Source organism: Oncorhynchus masou, chromosome 11 (assembly GCF_036934945.1).
Source record: "Oncorhynchus masou masou isolate Uvic2021 chromosome 11, UVic_Omas_1.1, whole genome shotgun sequence".
NCBI classification, from domain to species: domain Eukaryota; kingdom Metazoa; phylum Chordata; class Actinopteri; order Salmoniformes; family Salmonidae; genus Oncorhynchus; species Oncorhynchus masou.
In genome coordinates this window covers 159321-182329 of record NC_088222.1, presented here as the reverse complement: position 1 = coordinate 182329, position 23009 = coordinate 159321, and the positions used below count along the sequence as shown (strand labels likewise).

Below are 23009 nucleotides of genomic sequence, written 5' to 3'. Positions count from 1 at the left end.
CGGTTGAAATATTATGGATTACATATTGTAAAAACAACCTGAGGATTGATAAAAAAAAAAGGTTTGACATGTTTCTATGAACTCTACGGATTCCATTTGGAATTTTTGTTGGCCGTGACCGCTCGAGCCTGTGGATTTCTGAACATAACGCGCCAACCAAATGCAGGAATTTTGGATATAAAAATAAAAATAATCTTTATGGAACAAAGATTATTTTGTTTGCACTATATTTATAGTGCAAACATTCGAAGATCATCAAAGGTAAGCAATTCTTTTCTATTGCTTTTCTGACTTTCGTGACCAATCTACTTGGCTGCTAGCTGTTTGTAATATTTTGTCTACTGAGAGAGATGTTCTTACATAAACGCTTGTTAGGCTTTCGCCGAATAGCTTTTCTGAAATCTGACATGGCAGGTGGATTAAGAACAAGCTAAACTGTGTTTTGCTATATTGCACTTGTGATTTCATGAAATTAAATATTTTTAATAATTTAATTTGAATTTGGCGCTCTGCAATTCAACGGATGTTGACGAAACTGATCCCGCTAACGGGACGGGTGCATCAAGAAGTTTATTGCTAAATCGTAATTATTTTGCCACTATGGCCTATTTATTGCATTACCTCCCTAATCTTACTACATTTACACACACTGTATATAGATTTTTATTTTGTGTTATTGACTGTATGTTTGCTTATTCCATGTGTAACTCCGTGTTGTTGTTTTTGTCACACTGCTTTGCTTTATCTTGGCCAGGTCACAGTTGTAAATGAGAACTTGTTCTCAACTTGCCTATCTGGTAAAATAAAGGTGAAATAAAGTTAAAATAAATCATGTATACTACCAGCTACACTGAGATACAGCCAGCTACACTGAGATACAGCCAGCTACAATGAGATACAGCCAGCTACACTGAGATACAGCCAGCTAAACAGAGATGAAGCCAGCTATACTGAGATGAAACGAGCTACACTGACATACAGCCAGCTACACTGAGATGCAGCCAGCTACACTGAGATACAGCCAGCTACACTGAGATACAGCCAGCTACACTGAGATACAGCCAGCTAAACTGAGATGAAGCCAGCAGCCAGCTACACTGAGATGAAACAATGAGATACACTGAGATGCAGTCAGCTACAGCTACACTGAGATGCAGCCAGCTACACTGAGATACAGCCAGCACTGAGATACAAACAGCTACACTGAGATACAGCCAGCTACACTGAGATACAGCCAGCTACACTGAGATAAACCAGCTACACTAAGATACAGCCAGCTACACTGAGATACAGCATAAACAGATGAAGCCAGCTACACTGAGATACAGCCAGCTACACTGAGATACAGCCAGCTACACTGAGATATAGCCAGCTACACTGAGATACAGCCAGCTACACTGAGATACAGCCAGCTACACTGAGATGAAACCAGCTACACTAAGATACAGCCAGCTACACTGAGATACAGCCAGCTAAACTGAGATGAAGCCAGCTACACTGAGATGAAATGAGCTACACTGAGATACAGCCAGCTACACTGAGATGCAGCCAGCTACAATGAGATACAGCCAGCTACAATGAGATACAGCCAGCTACACTGAGATACAGCCAGCTACACTGAGATACAGCCAGCTACACTGAGATACAGCCAGCTACACTGCCATACAGCCAGCTACACTGAGATACAGCCAGCTACACTGAGATACAGCCAGCTACACTGAGATGCTGCCAGTTACAATGAGATGCAGCCAGTTACAATGAGATGCAGTCAGCTACACTGAGATGCAGCCAGCTATACTGAGATACAGCCAGCTACACTGAGATACAGCCAGCTACACTGAGATACAGCCAGCTACACTGAGATACAAACAGCTACACTGAGATACAAACAGCTACACTGAGATACAGCCAGCTACACTGAAATTTAGCCAGCTACACTGAGATGCAGCCAGCTACACTGAGATGCAGTCAGATACACTGAGATGCAGTCAGCTACACTGAGATGCAGCCAGCTACACTGAGATGCCAGTTACAATGAGATGCAGTAGCACACTGAGATGCAGCCAGCTACACTGAGATACAGCCAGCTACACTGAGATACAGCCAGCTACACTGAGATACAAACAGCTACAATGAGATACAGCCAGCTACAATGAGATACAGCCAGATGAGATACAGCCAGCTATACTGAGATACAGCCAGCTGAGATACAGCCAGCTACACTTGAGATACAGCCAGCTACACTGAGATACAGCCATCTACACTGAGATACAGCCAGCTACACTGAGATACAGCCAGCTATACTGAGATGCAGCCAGCTACACTGAGATACAGCCAGCTACACTGAAATACAGCCAGCTACACTGAGATAAAGAAAGCTATACTGAGATAAGGCCAGCTATACTGAGATACGGCCAGCTACACTGAGATACGGCCAGCTACACTGAGATACGGCCAGCTACACTGAGATACGGCCAGCTATACTGAGATACGGCCAGCTATACTGAGATATGGCCAGCTACACTGAGATAAAGCCAGCTACACTGAGATACAGCCAGCTATACTGAGATACTTGCACAACTTCATCTGCACTTCTATCACTCCAGTGTTAATTTGAAATAATTACTTCACTACTCTGGTCTATTTATTGCCTAACACTGAGATTTCTATTTTTCTGTTGTATTATTGAATGTACGCCACGTGTAAATCTGTGTTGTTGTTTTTGTCGCACTGCTTTGCTTTATCTTGGCCAGGTCACAGTTGTAAATGAGAACTTGTTGAGAAAGGTGAAATGAGAAAGTTCAAATAAAAAAATAAAAGAACAAAGAATCTCAAATATAAAGTATATTTTGAGTTGTTTAACACTTCTTTGGTTACTACATGGTTCCATGATTTATTTCATGGTTATGTCTTCACTATTATTCCACGATGTAGAAAATAGTAAAAATAAAGAAAAACCCTGGAATGAGTAGGTGTGTCCACACTTTTGACTGGTGTTGTATATGTGAACAGTGTGTGTATTGGTGTGTGCCTGTACGTGTGTGTGTGTGTGTGTGTGTTAGTGTGTGTTAGTGTGTGTGTGTAAGGAAGAATTTGCAGTACATCGGATGTCCAGCAGGGAGCAGTAGAGAACTGAGCTGGATCTCCATTGTTAGAGAATATCAAAATCCCATTAGAATCAACCCAGTAGCCTAAAGGACATACCCAAATCTAACTGCCTGTAGCACAGGCCCTGAAGAAAGGATATGCGTATTATTGGTACCATTTGAAACACTTTGAAGTTTGTTTAAATGTGAATTGAATGCAGGAGAATATAACAAAATAGATCTGGTAGAAGAAAATACACAAAAAAACAGTGTTTTCTTACCGCCATCTTTGAAATGGAAGAGAAAGTTATAGCCATCACTCTGGTTGTAATTATGATAGTGTCCACAAGATGGCAGCAGTGTATGTGCAAAATGTCAGATGGATAACTTTGATTCAACTCATTCTCAAGACTTTTAGTGTGATGTCACCAAGGTACATTTGGGCAAATCGTGAAAAAGACAGTCGCGTTCATATTACATTTTTCTGCAAGAATATCATCAAATCTGTATTCTTGGACTTTGATTCAGCTTCTCCAGTATCAGTAGCCATATTATAAGTTCAACATTAGCAAAACAACCAGTTTTCATAACTCTGAATAGCCGTATACTTTTTTGTCCAAAATGAAAAGCCATTGTGGCACCTACATTTTACGATATATACATGGTTTCCGAATACTCCCGTAAAGACCAGCTCATTTGCTATCTAGCTAGTTTTGTTTGACCCGATTGGTGCTCATTTGACAAAGATACTGTTGTTCAAGTGATGGCCGCCAGCGTCATCGGCATGCCATGAAGGTGTTGCTCTCTGACCAAATATGGTGTCCTATAGGATATACTACACCCCTAATGAAATAGTGGAGTCTTGTTACCTTCTAGGATCTCTGAGGAATAGATACGAATGTGATTTGACTCGTTCAAACAACATTTAGGGTAAGATTTCCATAGATTCCTTTCTTTGCAAATTGAGTGGAAATACAACATCGATCATGCATGCTATGTGGACCCTTTTAGGATATGTAAAATGATTTTATCTAACAAAACAACACTTCATGTTATCTCTGGGACCCTTTGGATTATAAATCAGAGCAAGATTTAAGAATGTAATTACACGTTTTACCTTCAGAGGTAAATTTATGAAATCTATCGCATTGGAAAAAGTGTTTTGTTGTTAGGAGCTCACCTCAAACAATACTATGGCATTTTTTCGCAGTAATAGCTACTGTAAATTGGGCAGCTGATTTAAGACACTTTGGAATGGAGTCTGAACCTGTTTCTCTCCGTACCTGTCTCTCTCTGCACCTGTCTCTGTCTGCACCTGTCTCTGTCTGTACCTGTCTCTGTCTGCACCTGTCTCTGTCTGTACCTGTCTCTGTCTGTACCTGTCTCTGTCTGCACCTGTCTCTGTCTGCACCTGTCTCTGTCTGCACCTGTCTCTGTCTGCACCTGTCTCTGTCTGTACCTGTCTCTCTCTGCACCTGTCTCTCTCTGTACCTGTCTCTGTCTGTACCGGTCTCTGTCTGCACCTGTCGCTGTCCCTGTGGATCCTGGTCAAATGTACTGCACTTAGGGTTAGTGTTAGGGTAGATGTAGGGTTAGGGGTCAGGGGTTAGGGTTGTCTCTGAGTGGTACCTGTCTCTGTCTGCCTGTCTCGGTGTCTGTAGGGGTCTGTTTGGGTTAGGGTTCTGTTTAGGTCTTGGGGTCAGGGTTGGGTCTGTACCTGTCTCTGTCTGTACAGTCTCCTGCTTGGTGGTGGAGGGGATCTGTTGGGGTTAGGGTTGGGGTCAGGGTTGGGGTTGGGGTCAGGGTCAGGGTTGGGGTTAGGGTTGGGGTCGGGGTCAGGGTTGGGTATGTACCGAAGAGCAGCTCCTGCTCAGTGGTGGAGGGGATCTGTTGGGGTTAGGGTTGGGGTTAGGGTTGGGGTCAGGGTTGGGTCTGTACCTGAGGAGCAGCTCCTGTGGATGGTGGTCGAATCTGTTGGGGTTAGGGTTGGGGTTAGGCTTGGGGTCAGGGTTGGGGTACGTACCGAGGAGGGTCGCTCCTGCTTGGTGGTCGAGGGGATCTGTTGGGGTTAGGGTTGGGGTTAGGCTTGGGGTCAGGGTTGGGGTACGTACCGAGGAGCAGCTCCTGCTTGGTGGTGGAGGGGATCTGTTGGGGTTAGGGTTGGGGTCAGGGTTGGGGTTGGGGTCAGGGTCAGGGTTGGGGTTAGGGTTGGGGTCGGGGTCAGGGTTGGGGTACGTACCGAAGAGCAGCTCCTGCTCAGTGGTGGAGGGGATCTGTTGGGGTTAGGGTTGGGGTCGGGGTCAGGGTTGGGGTATGTACCGAAGAGCAGCTCCTGCTCAGTGGTGGAGGGGATCTGTTGGGGTTAGGGTTGGGGTTAGGGTTGGGGTCAGGGTTGGGGTACGTACTGAGGAGCAGTTCCTGCTTGGTGGTGGAGGGGATCTGTTGGGGTTAGGGTTGGGGTTAGGGTTGGGGTCAGGGTTGGGGTACGTACTGAGGAGCAGCTCCTGCTTGGTGGTGGAGGGGATCTGTTGGGGTTAGGGTTGGGGTTAGGCTTGGGGTCAGGGTTGGGGTACGTACCGAGGAGCAGCTCCTGCTTGGTGGTGGAGGGGATCTGTTGGGGTTAGGGTTGGGTTTTGGAGGTCAGGGTTGGGGTACGTACCGAGGAGCAGCTCCTGCTCGGTGGTGGAGGGGATCTGTTTGGGTTCAGGGTTGGGGTGGCGTGGGTTGGGACGCTGGGGTTAGTCACTCCAGGTGCCGATCTCCATGTCCTTAGCCGCCACCTGGATGATGTACTCCTTCCTGCGTACGCATCCGGTATGGTGTGGGCTGTACTGTCTGACAACTCCACCTGAAACACACCAATCAGAGAGAAGCACCATCCGTTATGGTGTGGGCCGTACTGTCTGACAACTCCACCTGAAACACACCAATCAGAGAGAAGCACCAAAATGGAAAACAGTTTAATTAAAAGCATCTAGTTAATCAGAGAGAATCTACAGTACCTCTCATTATCTACTGGGGTGTCACTTCCTTTAGACAATCCTGTCATCACTGTCTGTGATAACCCTTTTTCAAAGCTCCTTTTACACTGAGAGAAAGCTCCTATTACAATGAGAAAAAGCTCCTATTGCATTGAAAAAGCTTCTATAACACTGAAAGAAAGCTCCTAGTACACTGAGAGAAAGCTCCTTTTACATTGAGGTCAAACTGGGTTTCTAAACTTCCTAGCGAAAGCTCCCATAACACTGAGGAAAGCTCCTATAACACTGAGAGAAAATTCCTATCACAATGAGGAGCATCTCCTACAACAAAGATTTAAAGCTCCTAGGGAGAGAAAGCTAATTGTACACTGAGAGACATAAAATATTACACTGAGAGAAAGCTCTTTGTAAACTGAGAGAAAGCTCCTATAACACAGAGAGAAAGCTCCTACAACACAGAGTGAAAGATTCTATAACACTTAAAGAAAGCTCCTATTACGCTGAGAGAAAGCTCCTATAACACTGAGAGAAAGCTCCTATTACACTGAGAGATCGTTCCTATTACTTTCTGAAAACTCCTATTACACTGAGAGAAAGCTCCTATAACACTGAGAGAAAGCTCCTTTAACACTGAGAGAAAGCTCCCATTGCTTTGAGAATGCTCATATAACACTGAGAGAAAGCTCCTTTAACACTGTTAGAAAGCTCCTATAATTTTGAGAAAGCTCCTATTTTATGGAGAGAAAGCTGTTGTACAATGAGAGAAAGCTCCTATAACACTAAGAGAAAGTTCCAATTACACTGAGAGAAAGCTCCTATAACACTGAGAAAAAGCTCCTTTAACACTGAGAAAGCTCATATTATAGTGAGAAATCTCCAACTACATTGAGAAAGCTTTTATAACACTGAGAGAAAGCTCTTGTTACATTGAAAAAGCATCTATTACACAGAGGGAAAGGTCCTATTACTTTGAGAAAGCTCCTATTTCACTGAGAGAAAGCTATTCAGAGAACAACACGGTTTTACATCCATGTGTTCTCTCAGAGATACCCCCAACACCCCCTGTGTCCTCTCAGAGATACCCCCCAACACCCCCTGTGTCCTCTCAGAGATACCCCCCAACACCCCCTGTGTCCTCTCAGAGATACCCCCAACACCCCCTATGTCCTCTCAGAGATACTCCTGTGTTCTCTCAGAGATACCCCCAACACCCCCTGTGTCCTCTCAGAGATACCCCCCAACACTTTGGTGAATGGAGAATAATGATCAAATACAGCTTTGTTTGGCTCCTACATTTACATTTTAATGGAACTGTCTTCTTCGTAATTGGTCGTGAGTTTTGCTCACATCCCCTGAGACTGGCAGTCTCAGAGCCAAAAAGAGAGAGGGCTTTCATTTCAATTCATCCATGCCTGCATCCCAAATGCCTTTACAGTATTGTACACTACATCTAACCATAGGCCCGTTTCATATCCACCATATCTATCACCCTATATTCTAACCACAGAGACAATACCATATATAAAACCATATCATTATAACCATAGAGACAATACTAACACCATATAATTAAAACCACCGAAACTAACTATACTCTACCTAAACTACCAATACTCTACCTAAACTACCAATACTCTCCTAAACTCCAATGATGAGAACTCCCTATGCTCTGCCTCAACACCTATGCTCTGCCTCAACTCCCTATGCTCTGCCTCAACTCCCTATGCTCTGCCTCAACTCCCTATGCTCTGAACTCCCTAACTCTGCCTAACTCCCTATGCTCTGCCTCAACTCCCTATGCTCTGCCTCAACTGCTCTGCCTCAACTCCCTATGCTGAGCCTCAACTCCTCTATGCTCTGCCTCAACTCCCTATGCTCTGAGAAACTCCCTATGCCTCAACTCCTGCAGAAACTCCCTAACTCCCTACATCTGCCTCAACTCCCTATGCTCTGCCTCAACTCCCTAACACTGAGCTCTGCTTCAAGCTCCCTATACTCTGAGCCTCAACTCCCTATTACACTGAGCCTCAACTCCCTATAAACTATGACAAAGCTCCTATACTCTGAGAGAAACTCCCTATACTCTGCCTCAACTCCCTATGCTCTGCCAAAACTCCTCAACTCTGCCTTCTATACTCTGCCTCAACTCCCTATGCTCTGCCTCAACTCTGCTTCAACTCCCTAACTATGCTCTGCCTCAACTCCCTATACTCTGAGAAACTCCCTATCTGCAAACCTGCCTCAACTCCCTATGCTCTGCCTCAACTCCCTATACTGAGAAACTCCCTATGCTCTGAGAGAAAGCTCCCTATTTATCTGCCTCAACTCCCTATACTCTGCAGAACTCCCTATACTCTGCCTCAACTCCCTATCTCCCTATGCTCTGCCTCAACTCCCTATGCTCTGCATCAACTCCCTAACTCCCTATGCTCTGCCTCAACTCCTATGCTCTGCCTCAACTCCCTATGCTCTGCCAACTCAAGCTCCCTATACTCTGCCTCAACTCCCTATACTCTGCCAACTCCCTATAACTCTGCAAGCTCTGCCTCAACTCCCTATGCTCTGCCTCAACTCCCTATACTCTGCCTCAACTCCCTATGCTCTGCCTCAACTCCCTATACTCTGCCTCAACTCCCTATAACACTGCATCAACTCCTATACTCTGCACTCAACTCCCTATGCTCTGCCTCAAAAAACTCTGCTCCTATACTCTGCCTCAAAGCTCCTAAACTCTGCAGAACTCCCTATACTCTGCTCCTCCCTATACTCTGCCTCAACTCCCTATGCTCTGCCTAACTCCCTATACTCTGCCTCAACTCCCTATGCTCTGCCTCAGCTCCTATACTCTGCCTCAACTCCCTATACTCTGCCTCAACTCCCTATAACTCTGCCTCAACTCCCTATGCTCTGCCTCAACTCCCTATACTCTGCCTCAACTCCCTATAACTCTGCAGAAAGCTCCCTTACTTGCCTCAAAACTCTGCATCTATTACACAGAGGGCCTCAGCCTCCTTATGCTCTGCCTCAACTCCTCTTTCACTGAACTCCCTATGCTCTGCCTTCCCTATACTCTGCCTCAACAACATGCTCTGCCTCAACTCCCTTACTCCCTCCATGTCCCTATACTCTGCATCAACTCCCTATGCTCTGCCTCACACCCCCTGCATCAACTCCAGAGATCCCTATGCCTGCCTCAACTCCCCTATGCTCTGCCTCAGACTCCCTATACTCTGCATCAACACCCCCTATGCCTGCCTCAGACTCCCTATACTCTGCCTCAACTCCCTATGTCCTCTCAGAGATCCCCCAACACCCCCTGCATCAACTCCATATACTCTGCCTCAACTCCCTATGTCTGCCTCAACTCCCTCTGCCTCAGATATACCTGCCTCAACACCCCCTATGCCTGCCTCAAACTCTGCATCAACTCCATATACTCTGTCAACTCCCTATACTCTGCCTCAACTCCCTATGCTCTGCCTCAACTCCCTATACTCTGCCTCAACTCCCTATGCTCTGCTCAACTCCCTATGCTCTGCCTCATACTCTGCCTCAACACTTTGGTCTGAATCAGCTCCCTATATGATCAAATCCAGCTTTGCTCTGCCTCAGCTCCCTATGCTCTGCATTTACATTTTAATGGAACTCCCTTCTCTGCCTAACTGGTATACTCTGCAGTCAACTCCCTATACTCTGCATCAACTCATGCATCCCTCAACTCCCTACTCTGCCTCAGTCTCAGAGCCAAAAAGAGAGATAACTCCCTCATCAACTCATCCATGCCTGCATCCCAAACTGCCTTTACAGTATTGCACAACTACATCTAACCCCTATGCCTGCCATATCCCATATCTAACTCCCTATATTCTAACCACAGAGACAACTCCCTATATCTGCAAACTCCATATCATTATAACCATAGCATCAACAATACTAACACCATATAATTAAAACCACTCTGCCTCAACTAACTATACTCTGCCTAAACTCCCTATACTCTACCTCAAACTCTGCCTCATACTCTGCATCAACTCCCTATGCTCTGCCTCAACTCCCTATATGCTCTGCCTCAACTCCCTATACTCTGCCTCAACTCCATATGCTCTGCCTCAATACTCCCAACTCCCTATACTCTGCCTGCCTCAACTCCCTATACTCTGCCTCAACTCCCTATACTCTGCCTCAACTCCCTCAACTATACTCTGCCTCAACTCCCTATGCTCTGCCTCAGCTCCCTATGCTCTGCCTCAACTCCCTATACTCTGCCTCAACTCCCTATGCTCTGCCTCAACTCCCTATGCTCTGCCTCAACTCCCTATGCTCTGCCTCAACTCCCTATACTCTGCCTCAACTCCCTATGCTCAACTCCCTATGCTCTGCCTCAACTCCCTATACTCTGCCTCAACTCCCTATGCTCTGCCAACTCAACTCCCAACTATGCTCTGCCTCAACTCCCTATGCTCTGCCTCAACTCCCTATACTCTGCATCATGCTCTGCCTCAACTCCCTATGCTCTGCCTCAACTCCCTATACTCTGCCTCAACTCCCTATGCTCTGCATCAACTCCCTATGCTCTGCCTCAACTCCCTATGCTCTGCCTCAACTCCCTATGCTCTGCCTCAACTCCCTATGCTCTGCCTCAACTCCCTATGCTCTGCCAACTCCCTATGCTCTGCCTCAACTCCCTATGCTCTGCCTCAACTCCCTATACTCTGCCTCAACTCCCTATACTCTGCCTCAACTCCCTATGCTCTGCCTCACTCTGCCTCAACTCCCTATGCTCTGCCTCAACTCCCTATGCTCTGCCTCAACTCCCTATGCTCTGCCTCAACTCCCTATGCTCTGCCTCAACTCCCAACTATGCTCTGCCTCAACTCCCTATGCTCTGCCTCAACTCCCTATACTCTGCCTCAACTCCCTATGCTCTGCCTCAACTCCCTATGCTCTGCCTCAACTCCCTATGCTCTGCCTCAACTCCCTATACTCTGCCTCAACTCCCTATACTCTGCCTCAACTCCCTATGCTCTGCCTCAACTCCCTATGCTCTGCTTCAACTCCCTATGCTCTGCCTCAACTCCCTATGCTCTGCCTCAACTCCCTATACTCTGCCTCAACTCCCTATGCTCTGCCTCAACTCTGCCTCAACTCCCTATGCTCTGCCTCACTCCCTATACTCTGCCTCAACTCCCTATGCTCTGCCTCAACTCCCTATGCTCTGCCTCAACTCCCTATACTCTGCCTCAACTCCCTATGCTCTGCCTCAACTCCCTATACTCTGCCTCAACTCCCTATACTCTGCTTCAACTCCATATGCTCTGCTTCAACTCCCTATGCTCTGCCTCAACTCCCTATGCTCTGCCTCAACTCCCTATACTCTGCCTCAACTCCCTATACTCTGCCTCAACTCCCTGCTCTGCATCACTCCCTATGCTCCCTCAACTCCCTATGCTCTGCCTCAACTCCCTATGCTCTGCTCTGCCTCAGCTCCCTATACTCCTCAACTCCCTATGCTCTGCTTCCCTAACTCCCTATGCTCTGCCTCAACTCCCTATGCTCTGCTTCAACTCCCTATACTCTGCATCAACTCCCTATGCTCTGACTAAACTACCTAAACTCGACCTGAACTCTACCTAAACTCTATCTAAACTCTACCTAAACTACCTAAACTCGACCTGAACTCTACCTAAACTCTATCTAAACTCTACCTAAACTACCTAAACTCTATCTAAACTGCCTCGACTCCCTATGCTCTACCAACTACATGCACAGTGCCTTGCAAAAGTATTTATTCCCCTTGGCGTTTTTCCTATTTTGTTGTATTACAACCTGAAATTGATATTCATCTGGATTTCATGTAATGGACACAGATAAAATTGTCCAAATTGGTGAAATGAAATTTAAAAAAGTACTGTTTAAAAAACTTCCCAAAAATAAAAAGCAGAGAAGTGGTGCGTGGATATGTTTTCACCCCCTTTACTATGAAGCCCCTAAATAAGATCTGGTGCAACCAATTACCTTCAGAAGTCACATAATTTGTTAGATTGCACACAGGTGGACGTTATTTAAGTGTCACATGATCTCAGTATATATATACCTGTTCTGAAAGGCTCCAGAGTCTGCAACACCACTAAGTAAGGGGCAACACCACTAAGTAAGGGGCACCACCACTAAGTAAGGGGCACCACCACTAAGTAAGGTGCACCACCAAGCAAGAGGCACCATGAAGACTAAGGAGTTCTCCAAACAGGTCAGGGACAAAGTTGTGGGGAAGTACAGATCAGGGTTGGGTTATAAAAACATATATGAAACTTTTAACATCCCACAGAGCACCATTAAATCCATTATTAAAAAATGGAAAGCATATGGCACCACAACAAACCTGCCAAGAGAGGGCCGACCACCAAAACTCACAGGCAGGGAAGGAGGGCAACAACGAGACCAAAGATTACCCTGAATTAGCTGCAAAGCTCCACAGCAGAGATTGGAGTATCTGTCCATAGGACCACTTTGAGCCGTATACTCCATAGAGCTGGGCTTTATGGAAGAGTGGCCAGAGAAAAACCATTGTGGCCAGAAACAAATAAGCAAACACATTTGGTGTTCGACAAAAGGCATGTGGGAGACTCCCCAAACATATGGAAGAAGGTACTCTGGTCAGATTAGACTAAAATTGAGCTTTTGTCCATCAAGGAAAATGCTATGTCTTGCACAAGCCCAACACCTCTCATCACCCTGAGAACACCATCTCCACAGTGAAGCATGGTGGTGGCAGCATCATGTGTGGGGATGTTTTTCATCGTCAGGGACAAGGAAACTAGTCAGATTTGAAGAAATGATGGATGGCGGGAAATACAGGGAAATGTTTCAGACTTCCAGAGATTTGAGACTTGTCACGAGTCCGGTGGTTCCCTTTCCCGGGCAGGTGGCGCTGGGCGGTCGTCGTCACCGGCCTATTTGCTGCCACTGATTGTCTTTCTTCCCCCTCCTTGTATGTTTAGTGGTAGCACCAGTTTATGTTTAATTAGTTTGTCTTTATTAGACAGCCGGCCCGCCTGGTTGTTGTGCGGGATTATTTCAGTGTAACCTTCGGCTCGGTTGTAGAGGTACGTGTTAGTGCCTGGTCGTGATTTTTTCCGTTGTACATTTTGATTCCCTGTGTTTGGGAACATAACTATTGTGAGCACCCTGTGGTGCGTTGGTGCTATTAAAGACGCACAGCATTGAACTCTCTGTCTCCTGCATTTGACTCCACACCCACGACACCCGGAGCATTACAAGACTGGCCGGAGGTTCAGCTTCCAGCAGGACAATGACCTTAAGCATACTGCTAATGGAACACTTGAGTGGTTTAAGGGGAAACATTTAAATGTCTTGGAATGGCCGAAACAAATCCCAGGCCTCAATCCATTTGAGAATCTGGGTTATGACTTCAAGATTGCTGTACACCAGCGGAACCAATCCAACTTGAAGGAGCTGGAGCAGTTTTGCTTTGAAGAATGGGCAAAAATCCCAGTGGCTAGATGTTCCAAGCTTATAGAGACATACCCCAAGAGACTTGCAGCTTTAATTGCTGCAAAAGGTGGCTCTACAAAGTATTGACTGTAGTGGGGTGAATAGTTATGCATGCTCAAGTTTTCAGTTTTTTTTGTTGTCTTATTTCTTGTTTGGTTCACAATGAAAACTGTTTTACATCTTCAAAGTGGTAGGCATGTTGTGTAAATCAAATGATACAAACTCCCCCCAAAACATTATTTTAATTCCAGGTTGTAAGGCAACAAAATATGAAAAATACCAAGGGGATGAATACAAATCACAAGCCACTATACTCCACCTAAACTACCTATACTCTCCCTATACTCCACCTAAACTACCTATACTCTCCCTATACTCTCCCTAAACTACCTATACTCTCCCTATACTCTCCCTAAACTACCTACACTCTCCCTATACTCTCCCTATACTCTCCCTAAACTACCTATACTCTCCCTATACTCTCCCTATACTCTCCCTAAACTACCTATACTCTCCCTATACTCTCCCTAAACTACCTATACTCTCCCTATACTCTCCCTAAACTACCTATACTCTCCCTATACTCTCCCTAAACTACCTATACTCTCCCTATACTCTCCCTAAACTACCTATACTCTCCCTAAACTACCTATACTCTCCCTATACTACCTCTAAACTAAACTACCTATACTCTCCCTAAACTACCTATACTCTCCCTATACTCTCCCTAAACTACCTATACTCTCCCTATACTCTCCCTATACTCTCCCTAAACTACCTATACTCTCCATATACTCTCACTAAACTACCTATACTCTCCCTATACTCTCCCTAAACTACCTATACTCTCCCTATACTCTCCCTAAACTACCTATACTCTCCCTATACTCTCCCTAAACTACCTATACTCTCCCTATACTACCTATACTCTCCCTATACTCTCCCTAAACTACCTATACTCTCCCTATACTCTCCCTAAACTACCTATACTCTCCCTAAACTACCTATACTCTCCCTATACTCCACCTAAACTACCTATACTCTCCCTAAACTACCTATACTCTCCCTATACTCCACCTAAACTACCTATACTCTCCCTATACTCCACCTAAACTACCTATACTCTCCCTAAACTACCTATACTCTCCCTATACTCCACCTAAACTACCTATACTCTCCCTATACTCCACCTAAACTACCTATACTCTCCCTAAACTACCTATACTCTCCCTAAACTACCTACACTCTCCCTATACTCTCCCTAAACTACCTATACTCTCCCTATACTCTCCCTAAACTACCTATACTCTCCCTAAACTACCTATACTCTCCCTAAACTAACTAAACTACCTATACTCTCCCTAAACTACCTATACTCTCCCTAAACTACCTATACTCTCCCTAAACTACCTATACTCTCCCTATACTCCACCTAAACTACCTATACTCTCCCTATACTCACCCTAAACTACCTATACTCTCCCTAAATTAACTAAACTACCTATACTCTCCCTAAATTAACTAAACTACCTATACTCTCCCTATACTCTCCCTAAACTACCTATACTCTCCCTAAACTACCTATACTCTCCCTAAACTACCTATACTCTCCCTAAACTACCTATACTCTCCCTAAACTACCTATACTCTCCCTAAACTACCTATACTCTCCCTAAACTACCTATACTCTCCCTATACTACCTATACTCTCCCTATACTCTCCCGAAACTACCTATACTCTCCCTATACTCTCCCTAAACTACCTATACTCTCCCTAAATTAACTAAACTACCTATACTCTCCCTAAATTAACTAAACTACTTATACTCTCCCTATACTCTCCCTAAACTACCTATACTCTCCCTAAACTACCTATACTCTCCCTAAATTAACTAAACTACCTATACTCTCCCTAAACTACCTATACTCTCCCTAAACTACCTATACTCTCCCTAAACTACCTATACTCTCCCTAAACTACCTATACTCTCCCTAAACTACCTATACTCTCCCTATACTCTCCCTAAACTACCTATACTCTCCCTAAATTAACTAAACTACCTATACTCTCCATATACTCCACCTAAACTACCTATACTCTTCCTATACTCTCCCTAAACTACCTATACTCTCCCTAAATTAACTAAACTACCTATACCTAATACATTAACTACCCTCTAAGTCAGGACTATGGGTTCGATTCCTGGGGCCACCCATATTTAAAATGCATGACTGATGACTGTAAGTCGCTTTGGATAAAATCCTCTGCTAAAATCACATGTATAAAGTCTACTGCCCCAGTGAAGACAGACAAAGACGTGGCTATTATATTTAATGTAATAATGTCTGTCCAAACACAGCTAGAGATTCAAGATAGAGCAGCATTAAATTAAGACAGACAGATAAGTGGCTATTATATTTAATGTAATAATGTCTGTATAGTAATCAAATGCCTGGTCAAACTCTGTGCTCGTGATTCAACACTGACCAGCAGCAAATCAGGATGCTTCCAATACTTGGGCCGAGTACAGGGCCATGGAAAGCAAAAGTGCACTATGAAGGGAGCATGGTTCCATTTAGGCCTAGGTATTAATCACTTACAATGTGTTGCAGTTCAATGTTCCAACTACACACAGACAACTGAACACCTGAACAGCTGAACGCCTGAACAGCTGATCACCTGAACCCCTGATCACCTGAACCCCTGAACACCTGAACCCCTGAACACCTGAACCCCTGAACACCTAAACATCTGAACGTCTGAACCCCTGAACACCTGAACAGCTGAACAGCTGAACCCCTGAACACCTGAACACCTGAACACCTGAACACCTGAACACCTAAACATCTGAACGTCTGAACCCCTGAACAGCTGAACCCCTGAACACCTGAACCCCTGAACACCTGAACCCCTGAACAGCTGAACCCCTGAACACCTGAACCCCTGAACACCTGAACCCCTGAACACCTGAACAGCTGAACCCCTGAACACCTGAACCCCTGAACACCTGAACCCCTGAACACCTGAACCCCTGAACACCTGAACCCCTGAACACCTAAACATCTGAACTGAACCCCTGAACACCTGAACAGCTGAACAGCTGAACCCCTGAACACCTGAACAGCTGAACCCCTGAACACCTGAACACCTGAACACCTAAACATCTGAACGTCTGAACCCCTGAACAGCTGAACCCCTGAACACCTGAACCCCTGAACACCTGAACCCCTGAACACCTGAACACCTGAACCCCTGAACACCTGAACCCCTGAACACCTGAACCCCTGAACAGCTGAACCCCTGAACACCTGAACCCCTGAACACCTGAACACCTGAACCCCTGAACACCTGAACCCCTGAACATCTATCTCATCTAGTCTGCTGTGAGGAGTGTCTGGTTGTTGGAGGGAGAGAGAGAGAGAGATACAAATTCTATCTAGTCACCGTTTGTCACGCCCTGCTCAAAATATATTATGTTTATTCTTCATTTATTTGGTCAGGCCAGGGTGTGACATGGGTTATTGTGGTGTGTTTTTGTCTTGGGGTTTTGTGGGATGTCTAGCGTTAGTCTATGGCTGCCTGAGGCGGTTCTCAATCAGAGTCAGGTGATTATCATTGTCTCTGATTGGGAACCATATTTAGGCAGCCATATTCTTTGTGTGTTTCGTGGGTGATTGTCCTTAGTGTCCTTGTTCCTGTCTCTGTGTTATTTTACACTAGTATAGGCTGTTTCGGTTTTCGTTACGTTCTTTACGTTCTTTGTTTTGTAGTATTTGTATTGATTCGTGTTTACGTTTGTTCATTAAACATGGATCGCAATCTACACGCTGCATTTTGGTCCGACTCTCTTTCACCGCATTAAAACCGTTACACCGTTGCCCTAGAACAAACAAAACACTAGACACACCTCGACCTAAACATCAGCTCCACAGGTATATTCCACAAAGCTATGAACGAGATGAGAGACAAGGCAAGAAGGGCCTTCTACACCATTAAAAGGAAGATAAAATGTGACATCCCATTTATGATCTAACAATACTATAAGCAGGTATAGGACCCATTTCCCTCTATGGTTGTGAGGTCTAGGGTCCACTTACCCACAGAATTCACAAATTGGGAGAAACACCTAATTGAAACTCTACATGCAGAATTCATATGTATTATTTGTATTTTGCAAAGCCCCAAATAATGCAGAGGAGAATTAGGCCGATACCCGCTAATTATCAAAGTCCAGAAAAGAGACGTTACATTCTACAACCACCTTAAAGGAAACGATTCCAAAACCCTCCATAACATAACCATCACCTACAGAGAGATGAACCTGGAGAAGAGTCCCCTAAGCAAGCTGGTCCTGGGGCTCTGTTCACAAACACAAACACAACCCACAGAGCCCCAGGACAGCAGCACAATTAGACCCAACCAAATCAGGATAAAACAAAAAGATGATTACTTGACACATTGGAAAGGTTTAACTGAGCAAACGAGAATGCTAATTGTCCCTAAATAGTGAGTACACAGTGGCAGAATACCTGTCTCTCAAGAGAAGACAGGCTATGTGCACACTAGCCACAAAATGAGGTGGAAACTGAGGGCAACCAGTGAAGAACAAACTCCATTGTAAATACAACTCATAAATACGTTTATTTATTTTCCCTTTTGTACTTGAACTATTTGCGCATCGTTACAACACAGTATATATATATATAATATGAAATTTGTAATGTTTTTATTCCTTTGGAACTTTTGTGAGTATAATGTTAACTGTTCATTTTTCATTGTAATTTTCATTATAATTCAATTTTGTTTTTATCTATTTCACTTGCTTTGGCAATGTAAACATCTGTTTCCCATGCCAATAAAGTCCTTAAATTGAATTGAATTGAGAGAGACAGAGGGGGAAGGGCAAGACCAGAGGGAGAGGAAAGTGACCAGAGAAAGTTGGACATTGTTCAGAGATGACATAACGAAAGAGAGAGAAAGGAGAGTGACACCCCAGCCTGACTTCAGTCTTTTGGTATGTAAATCAACGCTTTGAAGCAACAGCATTCTTTTATCTGACACCAACATTCCTGGGCTTCTATCTCTGTGTCACGTATCTAGGGCCAGCTCGGAAGAGTATCCCCAACATGCTGCTACCCACACAGAGAAACACACACACATTCACACACAGAGAAACATGCACACACACACACACACACACACACATTCACACAGAGAAACACACACACACACATTCACACACAGAGAAACATACACACACACACACACACACACATTCACACAGAGAAACACACACACACACACATTCACACACAGAGAAACAAACACATTCACACACAGAGAAACACACACACACACACATTCACACAGAGAAACACACACACACACACACATTCACACACAGAGAAACATACACACACACACACATACACACAGAGAAACACACACACACATTCACACACAGAGAAACATGCACACACACACACACACACACACACACACTCATTCACACAGAGAAACACACACGCACATTCACAAACAGAGAAACATACACACACACACACACACATACACACACACACACGCAGAGGAACACACACACACACACACACACACACACACACACACACACACACACACACACACACACACACACACACACACACACACACACACACACACACACACACACACACACACACACACAGAGAGACACACACACACACACACACACACACACAGAGAAACAGAGAAACAGAAAACACACACAGAGAACACACACAGAGAGAAACACACACAGAGAACACACACAGAGAGAGAAACAGAGAAACAGAGAAACACACACAGAGAACACTCACAGAGAGAGAAACAGAGAAACAGAGAAACACACACAGAGAACACTCACAGAGAGAGAAACAGAGAAACAGAGAAACATACACAGAGAACACACACAGAGAGAGAGACAGAGAAACAGAGAAACAGAGAAACAGAGAAACAGAGAAACATACACAGAGAACACACACAGAGAGAGAACAGAGAAACAGAGAAACACACACAGAGAACACACACAGAGAGAGAACAGAGAAACAGAGAAACACACACAGAGAACACACACAGAGAGAGAAACAGAGAAACAGAGAAACAGAGAAACACACACAGAGAGAGAAACAGAGAAACAGAGAAACAGAGAAACACACAGAGAGAAACACACACAGAGAGAAACACACACAGAGAGAAACACACACAGAGAGAAACACACATACAATTTGGACATTTAGCAGACACCCTCATTCAGAAACACACACAACCCTATTCCATCGTCACGCATAAACACACATAGCAGATCGTGTGTGTGTGTGTGTGTGTGTGTGTGTGTGTGTGTGTGTGTGTGTGTGTGTGTGTGTGTGTGTGTGTGTGTATGTGTGTGTGTATGTGTGTGTTTGACCCTGTGAATCCCTGCGCTCTAGATTTAATCTCAGCCCGTCTCATTTCCTGTAAAGTAGATGTGACACCCCGGCCATGCATGACGCTGGACCCTAATTGACTGAGTCCGACCTATCACTGCAGCTACAGCTTCTCATCTGCCTGAATCTGAAGAGTGGAACACTAACCAACGGGAGGAGAGAGAGATTCCAACGGGAGGAGAGGGAGATTCTAATGGGAGGAGAGAGAGATTCCAACGGGAGGAGAGAGAGATTCCAACGGGAGGAGAGGGAGATTCTAATGGGAGGAGAGAGAGATTCTAATGGGAGGAGAGAGAGATTCTAATGGGAGGAGAGGGAGATTCTAACGGGAGGAGAGGGAGATTCTAATGGGAGGAGAGAGAGATTCTAACGGGAGGAGAGGGAGATTCTAACGGGAGGAGAGGGAGATTCTAATGGGAGGAGAGAGAGATTCTAACGGGAGGAGAGGGAGATTCTAATGGGAGGAGAGAGAGATTCTAATGGGAGGAGAGAGAGATTCTAATGGGAGGAGAGGGAGATTCTAACGGGAGGAGAGGGAGATTCTAATGGGAGGAGAGAGAGATTCTAATGGGAGGAGAGAGAGATTCTAATGGGAGGAGAGGGAGATTCTAATGGGAGGAGAGAGAGATTCTAACGGGAGGAGAGGGAGATTCTAATGGGAGGAGAGAGAGATTCTAATGGGAGGAGAGAGAGATTCTAATGGGAGGAGAGGGAGATTCTAACGGGAGGAGAGGGAGATTCTAACGGGAGGAGAGAGAGATTCTAATGGGAGGAGAGAGAGATTCTAATGGGAGGAGAGGGAGATTCTAACGGGAGGAGAGGGAGATTCTAATGGGAGGAGAGAGAGATTCTAACGGGAGGAGAGGGAGATTCTAATGGGAGGAGAGGGAGATTCTAACGGGAGGAGAGGGAGATTCTAATGGGAGGAGAGAGAGATTCCAACGGGAGGAGAGGGAGATTCTAACGGGAGGAGAGGGAGATTCTCATGGGAGGAGAGAGAGATTCCAACGGGAGGAGAGGGAGATTCTAACGGGAGGAGAGGGAGATTCTAATGGGAGGAGAGGGAGATTCTAATGGGAGGAGAGAGAGATTCTAACGGGAGGAGAGGGAGATTCTAACGGGAGGAGAGGGAGATTCTAACGGGAGGAGAGGGAGATTCTAATGGGAGGAGAGAGAGATTCCAACTGGAGGAGAGGGAGATTCTAACAGGAGGAGAGGGAGATTCCAATGGGAGGGGGAGGAGAGAGAGAGATTCTAGCTGGAGGGGGAGGAGAGAGAGATTCCCAGTGTTCCATCTTCCAGACTTCAGACTGTGTGTCTGACTCTTCACTGCTGGGAGGAGAGTGGCTGGGGGTGAAATGGAAGCTGTCAATCCGACTAATGAGACACCCCCCTCGAACCACATTCCAGAAGGATATTTGTAAGGCTGAGATTTTCTTTATTCCGGCCATCAGCATTCACAGCTAGACATGTTGCATATAATGCTAACAAAATTGTACCTTTACAGAGGAGCAAGTGGTTAGTTAGTATGTTGCCAAGGTGATCACGTGTGCTTGCAAAGAAAGGGTCATTAGTTTCAGTCGTTTTACAGACAGGGCCCGAAAACTAGGCCAAACTGTTAAGCTATTGTGGTGATGCCTGTCATACAGGGGACGTACGATTGTAGTTTCAATCTCCAACCACCAAGTAACCACTGTGTTATATTAGAGTAGTACCTTCACTTTACCACTATTAGAGAACAGTAGTACCTTCACTTTACCACTACTAGAGTACAGTAATACCTTCCGTTTAACACTGTGTTATAGTCCAGTAGTACCTTCCCTTTAACACTGTGTTATAGTACAGTAGTACCTTCCCTTTAACATTGTGTTATAGTACAGTAATACCTTCCCTTTAACGCTGTGTTATAGTACAGTAGTACCTTCCCTTCAACACTGTGTTATAGTACAGTAATACCTTCCCTTTAACACAGTGTTATAGTACAGTAGTACCTTCCCTTTAACACTGTGTTATAGTACAGTAATACCTTCCCTTTACCACTACTAGAGAACAGTAGTACCTTCCCTTTAACACAACTAGAGAACAGTAGTACCTTCCCTTTAACACTGTGTTAGAGTACAGAAATACCTTCCCTTTAACACTGTGTTATTGTACAGTAATACCTTCCCTTAAACGCTGTGTTATAGTACAGAAATACTTTCCCTATAACACTACTAGAGAACAGTAGTACCTCCCTTTAACACTACTAGAGAACAGTAGTACCTTCCCTTTAACACTGTGTTATAGTAGAGTACTACCTTCCCTTTAACACTGTGTTATAGTACAGTAGTACCATCCCTTTAACACTATTAGAGAACAGTAGTACCTTCCCTTTAACACTGTGTTATAGTACAGTAGTACCTTCCCTTTAACACTGTGTTATAGTACAGTAGTACCTTCCCTTTAACACTGTGTTATAGTCCAGTAGTACCTTCCCTTTAACACTGTGTTATAGTACAGTAGTACCTTCCCTTTAACACTGTGTTATAGTACAGTAGTACCTTCCCTTTAACACTGTGTTATAGTACAGTAATACCTTCCCTTTAACACTGTGTTATTGTACAGTAATACCTTCCCTTTAACACTGTGTTATAGTACAGAAATACCTTCCCTTTAACACTACTAGAGAACAGTAGTACCTCCCTTTAACACTACTAGAGAACAGTAGTACCTTCCCTTTAACACTGTGTTTTGGTACAGTAGTACCTTCCCTTTAACACTATTAGAGAACAGTAGTACCTTCCCTTTAACACTGTGTTATAGTACAGTAGTACCTTCCCTTTAACACTGTGTTATAGTACAGTACTACCTTCCCTTTAACACTGTGTTATAGTCCAGTAGTACCTTCCCTTTAACACTGTGTTATAGTACAGTAGTACCTTCCCTTTAACACTGTGTTATATTACAGTAGTACCTTCCCTTTAAC

General features: G+C 44.8%; 2 protein-coding genes across 2 annotated transcripts in view; both read right to left on the bottom strand.

The window, feature by feature from the left end:
• The window catches only part of LOC135548932 (ciliary neurotrophic factor receptor subunit alpha-like), a gene marked incomplete at its 5' end in the record, with an annotated part of 194123 nt that overhangs the window by 15487 nt on the left and 155627 nt on the right, over positions 1-23009 (bottom strand). The gene's annotated exons all lie outside the window — the stretch shown is intronic.
• The window catches only part of cntfr (ciliary neurotrophic factor receptor), a 96763-nt gene continuing 79578 nt past the window's right edge, over positions 5825-23009 (bottom strand). Inside the window, 2 exon segments of the mRNA XM_064977212.1 lie at positions 5825-5883; positions 5886-5934. Of these exon segments, the coding sequence (XP_064833284.1) occupies positions 5825-5883; positions 5886-5934 (108 nt within the window).